At 42.1% G+C, this 8291-nt stretch overlaps 1 protein-coding gene across 2 annotated transcripts in view; it reads left to right on the forward strand.

Annotated features, from left to right (window-relative positions):
• The window catches only part of LOC112224601 (AF4/FMR2 family member 3-like), a 62403-nt gene extending 56247 nt beyond the window's left edge, over nt 1–6156 (forward strand). For both annotated transcript variants that reach the window (XM_042319869.1, XM_042319870.1), the window contains 4 exons: nt 3415–3508; nt 4080–4129; nt 4258–4451; nt 4840–6156. In XM_042319869.1, the coding sequence (XP_042175803.1) occupies nt 3415–3508; nt 4080–4129; nt 4258–4451; nt 4840–4961 (460 nt within the window). In that variant the 3' untranslated portion in view covers nt 4962–6156. The remainder of the gene's footprint in view (nt 1–3414; nt 3509–4079; nt 4130–4257; nt 4452–4839) is intronic.
• Nucleotides 6157–8291: the final 2135 nt, after the last annotated feature.

Here is an 8291-nt window from a genome sequence, read left to right on the forward strand (position 1 = left end):
TATGTTTCTATCAGAAGCAACACTACCCCTGGCCTATGTTTCTATCAGAAGCAACACTACCCCTGGCCTATGTTTCTATCAGAAGCAACACTACCCCTGGCCTATGTTTCTATCAGAAGCAACATGACCCCTGGCCTATGTTTCTATCAGAAGCAACACTACCCCTGGCCTATGTTTCTATCAGAAGCAACACTACCCCTGGCCTATGTTTCTATCAGAAGCAACACTACCCCTGGCCTATGTTTCTATCAGAAGCAACACTACCCCTGGCCTATGTTTCTATCAGAAGCAACACTACCCCTGGCCTATGTTTCTATCAGAAGCAACACTACCCCTGGCCTATGTTTCTATCAGAAGCAACACTACCCCTGGCCTATGTTTCTATCAGAAGCAACACTATCCCTGGCCTATGTTTCTATCAGAAGCAACACTACCCCTGGCCTATGTTTCTATCAGAAGCAACACTACCCCTGGCCTATGTTTCTATCAGAAGCAACACTACCCCTGGCCTATGTTTCTATCAGAAGCAACATGACCCCTGGCCTATGTTTCTATCAGAAGCAACACTACCCCTGGCCTATGTTTCTATCAGAAGCAACACTACCCCTGGCCTATGTTTCTATCAGAAGCAACACTACCCCTGGCCTATGTTTCGACCACATATTAGCAATGTTACAGCTAGACGAGAGTTGATGTGATTCTAATCTGGACATGTTTGTTCTACATGGTTCTGTATGTGTGGGTGTGAATTCCATACAGACAATAGAGTTCTCTTTGAGATGCTCAGCTATGTAGAATTCTACCGATTCAAAAATAGAAACTAATTTCTATTAGATAAAATAGATGTGTTGTAACCGTGGCCAAATAATTACATTAACATACTGTATATTGCTAAGAGTGTGAGAGTCGGGTTACTTTCCTATCAGGACTCAAACCCAGGCCACCAGCACCAATGACAAGCACCCTAACCACTGTCCCAATAAGGTATAGCACTAGAGCAGGGTTCCCCAATTTGGCACACAGGTGGTTTAATTTGGCCCCCCAAGTTTTCTGAGAAAAAAAACAATCACGTTTTATTTTGGGGAATTTTCATTGTTGTACATAAAACTATATAAACACCAGGATATCAGCTCCAAGTGATTCTACATGAAGAAATCTGTTAAAATATTCCCACGCATAGTAGAGAAACAAATGTAAGAAAGGTTTGACATGATTATGTTTAAGTCAAATATTATCTCTGTTTGGGCTTATTGCAGTCAATTTGCCATCTACAAAATATTTGTAATTATGTTCCAACCCCTCTACCATCTGCTCAAAAAAAAAAATCCTCCCGTGACTGAATCTAGTTGATGATCACTGCTCTAGGACATGTGCTTATTGGGGCAGTATAGTTTAGGCCCTGTCCAGAATAAACCCTAACCCCTCCTCCCTAGGCACTTGTTCAGATCTAAAACAACTGGATATGTGGAAGCAATAGGGTGAATGCACTTTGAAGTAAATATCAGCTCTGGTAAAAGTACACTCAAGAAAATATTTGATTGATCCTAGTGATTGAGGAGTGTCATTAAACCAGGTTAATATGCCCCACCAATATTAGACTTTACAGAAAGCCTGTGAAATAAGTAAATCAACTCCATGATAGAATAGTCAAATCAAATATTAACTCCAACAGTGTAGCAGGAAAATCTGAATGCTGTGAACCAAGAGGTTGTGAGTTCAAATCCAACCTGAGGACATGTTGGATAATAATTACTATATACATGCACAATGTCATCAAGTGTGTCGAACATGTAAGGTGAAGCACTGTGTACGAGAATCCCTAAACTTGCCAACAGACTAAAAGAGCTGTGATTGGATCAGTGGTTCTTCAGTCAAGGTCTTGATATGCTTGGCAACAAGATGTCATGAAAATTGTTTTGGGGGAGAATGTTTCTTTGGGACCATCAGGTGACATCCTTTTCTTTATTTATACTTTATTTAAGTCAGTTAAGATTTTTTATTTATTTACAATGACGGCCTACACCGGCCGAACCCGGACGTTGCTGAGCCAATTGTGCGCCGCCCAACCACAGCCTGATGTGATGCAGCCTGGATTGGAACCAGGTACTGCAGTGATGCCTCTTGCACTGAGATGCAGTGTCTTAGACCACTGCGCCAGTCAGGAGCCATGACAACTGATACACACAAATGCTCTTGCAACATCTCATGAAACGTGTCTAGAACATTAATATCTTACATTCTGACAACATGGCAACTATGTTCTGTGTATGTTTGGTGGAACATTGATGGAATATTGTCCTAACCCTCAGAGAACTGGACACATGTAAAGTCACATAAAACGCTTCTAGAACATTAAGGTTGTATATTCTGAGAACATTGTTACCACATTCTAGATCAGTTCTGTTTGACACTAAGTGAATGATCCCCTAACTTTACCACCAAAACATGCTTTTCTCAATGTTTTCTAACGACATGCCACTGACTTGGAGTAAAGCTAGAGTTTCTATGTATGCGGATGACTCAACACTGTACATGTCAGCTACTACAGTGACTTAAATGACTGCAACACTCAACAAAGATCTGCAGTTAGTTTCAGAATGGGTGGCTAGAAATAAGTTAGTCCTAAATATTTATAAAACTAAAAGTATTGTATTTGGAACAAAACACTCACTAAAACCTAAACCTCAACTAAATCTTGTAATAAATAATGTGAAAATTGAGCAAGTTGAGATGGCTAAACTGCTTGGTGTAACCCTAAATTGTAAACTGTCATGGTCAAAACATATTGATGCAGTAGTAGCTAAGATGGGGAAAAGTCTGTCCATAATAAAGCGATGCTCTGTCTTCTTAACAACACTATCAACAAGGCAGGTCCTACAGGCCCTAGTTTCTACCTTCTTAACAACACTATCAACAAGGCAGGTCCTACAGGCCCTAGTTTCTACCTTCTTAACAACACTATCAACAAGGCAGGTCCTACAGGCCCTAGTTTCTACCTTCTTAACAACACTATCAACAAGGCAGGTCCTACAGGCCCTAGATTTGTCACACCTTGACTACTGTTCAGTCGTGTGGTCAAGTGCCACAAAAAATAACTTAGGAAAATTGCAATTGGCTCAGAACAGGGCAGCACGGCTGGCCCTTGGATGTACACGGAGAGCTACACGGGAAACATTACAAAAACCTTTTCCCTCCCTACAATTGTTAGCTGAGTAGTGAGGTACTGCTCCGTGTCAGCTGTCATAGCAGCCTTGCTGTATGGAGAAGAAGGCGCTTTCTGTATCCATAAGTGTCTGGATATCTGTGTCCTTTGAATATTTTAATCCTTCTCAACTGTAATGCGATTTGTGGACTCAAATAAGGTATTTCAAATGTGTGTTTGTGTGTGGCTGTGTGTGTGTGTGTGTTCCCTAGTTTCCGGTGCCTTGCTCTCCTGTACTGGCAGATGTTTCGTCTGAAGAAGGACCTAGCCATGAAGTACTCCAAAGCTCTACTGGAGTACTTTAAGGTACAAGCCTCATCCTCACCCTTATCCTCTCCCTCACCCTGAAGTACTCCAAAGCTCTAGTGGACTACTTTAAGGTACAAACCTCATCCTCACCCTTATCCTCTCCCTCACCCTAACCCTGAAGTACTCCAAAGCTCTAGTGGACTACTTTAAGGTACAAGCCTCATCCTCATCCTCACCCTTATCCTCTCCCTCACCCTAACCCTGAAGTACTCCAAAGCTCTAGTGGACTACTTTAAGGTACAAACCTCATCCTCACCCTTATCCTCTCCCTCACCCTAACCCTGAAGTACTCCAAAGCTCTAGTGGACTACTTTAAGGTACAAACCTCATCCTCACCCTTATCCTCTCCCTCACCCTGAAGTACTCCAAAGCTCTAGTGGACTACTTTAAGGTACAAACCTCATCCTCACCCTTATCCTCTCCCTCACCCTGAAGTACTCCAAAGCTCTAGTGGACTACTTTAAGGTACAAACCTCATCAGCACCAACATTTGGTGTGATACAATTAAACGCAGATGTATTCGAATGAAATTGGATAGATTGTAAACATGGGTTTTATTTCGTTCCAGAGTTCTCCCAAAGTGCCTACTACACCCCCCATCTGGAGCGGCTCAGGAAAGTAAGGAAGTCTCTCCCTCTCTTATTTCCTCCCTCTAAATCTCTGCAATGTATTTGTGAATGTGTATATAGTATTAGGTTGATTTGATTCGCCCCAGTGAAGCATCATTGTGGTGTTCTCATCCACAGGGGCACAGGGGGGCCTCCCTCCTCTCTCTCCCCCAGCCCCTCAGCCCTCCCCCTGGGCAGCTCCCCCTCTTCCCTCATCAACATTCCCCTGCGTATCCACCAGATGGCAGCAAACCACCTGAACATCACCAACAATGTCCTATACAGCTATGAGTACTGGGAGCTAGCAGAAAGCCTAGTCAGAGACAACAATGGTGAGAGAGACTAACCCATTATTAGGCAATGTGTAGATGGACTGAAATGAGAGTTGTGGCTTTTTGGAGAGAGAGAATGTGAACATTGTTTCAACAGTGTACATAGACATTTAACATGTTATATTATTGTCTATTATTTTGAAACTATTGTGAGTGTAATATTTACTATGGATTTCTGATTGTTTGTTTCATTTTTGTTTATTATTATTTTCACATGCTTTGGCAAGTTGAGAGCTCAGGTTGTTGATACTAGGTTTCATTGCTTTACTTGATTTGATCTAACTCTCTCCTCTTCCTCTCTCTCCCTTCCTCTCTCTCTCTCTCTCTCTCTCTCTCTCTCTCTCTCTCCTTCTCACTCTCTCCCTCTTTCTGTCTCTCCTCTCTCCAGAGTTCTTTAACTACCTGAATACACTTTCAGGGCCATTGACTCTCCACAGTAGTATTGCTCATGCAGTCCAGTACACCAGACAGGGTCTGCAGTGGATACGCATCAGTGCCAGCGTGGGCTAGTGGCAGCAGGGAGAGAGGGACACAACCAGTGTGATTATAAGTGGAGGATTCCCCCTGCATTCCACGTCATCAGTGCCAGCGTGGGCTAGTGGCAGGAGGGAGAGAGGGACACAACCAGTGTGATTATAAGTGGAGGATTCCCCCTGCATTCCACGTCGTCAGGATTATTATTATGCTTCAATTCTCAGCATGTACCGTAAATGATGGGTTGGATTTATACACAGTGGTGACGCTTTACCTTGTGCTTTATCTTGATTGGGGGCAGGTGTTGTTATTCCTACAATCAAGCAGAGCGAACTGTCTTGGTATCTCTTTCCTCTTCCTGTTCGGATTGTCAGTGCAGATCTACAAAGTGCCACATGGATTTAAAGCCTTTAAACTTGCTGCTTTGCCAAATGTGCCACATGTGATAATGAAACAAACACAGAAACTGTCTAACAAGGACATTTTAAGAGAAACATGGCTCAGTGCACCAGCGAGGACTTTATGATTCTTCTACTGTACAAAACATAGACTGTAAAAGATCCACGGACCTGGACTACATTTCTGAATATAATGCATTCAACCACAGTAAAACTCTAACTAGCCTCCGTTGCAAAAAAAAATGTCATCATGTTATTGGATTTAGGTTCAAAGTCGGTTGGAAAAAAGACTAAATTCCCTTGCGTTGATGACTTTTTACAAATCCAATCAGTTTTCCATGTTGATTCAACGTCATCACATTGATTGTTTTTGTTAAAATGACGTGGATACAGCATTCATTCAACCAGTTTGTGCCCAGTGGGAAGAGACCTGGACTGCATTTCTGGACTACATTTCCCATGAGCCTTTACAGGACAAATGGATTCATCATGGGAAAGTTGAAGTTGGGATTTTGAGTTTTCTTTTGGATTGTCAGACCACTCATCCCAAAGGGTAGATCAAGTTACCGGTAGCTTTGCTTTTTTGTTTAATGACTCCACTATGGGATGGCCTTTTTAAGGACATTTTGAGATACCTTTCACTTTTTTATGTGCACTGTGTGTGTCAGACTATTCATTTTTACAAAAATACCAAAACTAGAGCATTTAGATGTCGTTTTTTTGGCCAGCATTCATGTTCCTGTCTTTGCAAAATTATTATTTATAATATCGTCTAATGTGGTTATCAAAAGTTACATACCAAAATGTGTTTCATAAATGTCTTTTTGATATTGCAATTTGTATGTAGTCTATCCCCTTGTTTATTGAAGCAGAATCTGTACAGTGAGTGTACAAAACATTAGGAACACCTGCTCTTTCCATGACAGACTGACCAAATCAAATCACATTTTATTGGTCACATACACATGGTTAGCAGATGTTAGTGCAAGTGTAGCAAAATGCTTGTGCCTCTAGTTCCGACAGTGCAGCAATATCTAACAAGTAATCTAACAATTCCACAACTACCTAATACACACACATCTAAGTAAAGGTATGGAATGAGAATATATCCATATTTGGACGAGCGGTATAGGCATAGACCAGCTGAAAGCTAAGATCCCTTATTGATGATTCTTCTTAAATACACTTCCATCAGTGTAGATGAAGGGGAGGAGACAGGTTAAAGAATGATTTTAAGCCTTGAGACAATAAGACATGGATTGTGTCTGTGTGCCAGTCAGAGGGTGAATGGGCAAGACAAAAAAATGTGCTTTTAAACAGGATACGGTAGTAGGTGCCAGGCGCATCGGTTTGTGTCAAGAACTGCAACGCTGCTGGGTTTTTCACACTCAACAGTTTCCCGTGTGTATCAAGAATGGTCCACCACCCAAAGGACATCCAGCCAACTTGGCACAACTGTGAGAAGCATTGGAGTCAACATGGGCCAGCATCCCTGTGGAACGCTTTGGACACCTAGTAGAGTTCCTTCCCTGACGAATTGAGTCTGTTCTGTGGGCAAACTGGATATTAGGAAGATATTCTTGATGTTGTATCTATCTGATGATGAACCAGATAGATTTCTACTTAGTGATCTCTCAGATATTTCCAAAATTATATTTGTCTCACTCAACTTTCCATATGTAGATGTGTGTGTGTGTGTGTATTCCAGTTATATAAGCCTAGCTGCATTTCTGCTCAGATTGTTGCTCTTTAACTCCCTAGCCAACATGGAGAGATCTCTCATTCTGCCCCCCTCTCCTACACCTCTCCCTGTCTTTGACTGACTGACTCACTAGCCTATTTCTTTCTGACCCCCACACCTTTCTTGCTTTCTCTGAATAGGTTGTCTGATAGCTAATTATTCTTTGTCCATCACTTATTACTGCTGCCCTTTCCACCAATAGGAAGACTGCTATGGCAAGCCTCAGCATCCGCTGTCTGGAACCATAGCAACAGGCTGTAGCCTACATCTGTGCACGTGACAGGCACAATGAAACGAGACCAAAAGTGGAAATATAATGTATTTAAAAAATAAATACATCAGAGAATCCATAATTAGAAGTAGGCTAGACGAAATATGACAATCGAACAAACTTGAAATATCAAATATGCTGTATTGACTTCATGTATCTTTAACGAATTTTCGGGGTTAATTAGTTTATGAATGAACGAACAAACGTGCATTGCACGCGATGACGTGCGTGGGATGAAATCGTCACCCATTATATTAAATCACTGCAGCCGAAATTGGAATTGAACTGGTAATTTAGATGTTAAATCAGCATAATATCATATAGGCAAAAAGTGTTAGAACCTGTCATAGGCCCACTAATGGCAGAAGTTAGCCTACAGAGACTTTTGAGATAACAGTTTACCCAGTAGCAGTAGCCTGTACTGGACTGAAGTATCCGAGCTCCCCGGTGTGTCGGTATTCTCTGCCCGTCATTTGTGCGTAGGTCTGTGCGCGTGCCAGGTTTTCTGAGGACACTGGCTGGTGGCAGTGTGCCAGTCTGCATCAAAGCACGAGACAAAAGAGAACACTGTCACACGCGGCCTAGTCTACCCACAATATTTTGTTCACCAGAGTCCTAATATAGGCCCACTATAGATTATACACACTGTCTGTTTTATCAGTCTACACTCTAGTCCAGACCATTTTCTCCGTTGTGCTCTCTCAATTCAAATTCTCTCTCCCTCTCTGTGTATGTGTGCGTGCATGTATTAGGGGACCAATAGGCTGGATGAAGTAACAATAAAAACACTGTCCATTCAATGAGGACGTGCGTGAGAGGATATGTGGGTGGTCGATAGTAGCCCACCACATCCGTTCGTCCCTAATCTCTTTGTCCAAATCTCCTTTAGATTTTTAGACCCCTTCTCCGGTGTTTAAATTGAGTAATCGCCACTTTTCTCTGCTGTGGAGACCGAG

This window comes from Oncorhynchus tshawytscha, linkage group LG03, assembly GCF_018296145.1.
Source record: "Oncorhynchus tshawytscha isolate Ot180627B linkage group LG03, Otsh_v2.0, whole genome shotgun sequence".
NCBI lineage: Eukaryota > Metazoa > Chordata > Actinopteri > Salmoniformes > Salmonidae > Oncorhynchus > Oncorhynchus tshawytscha.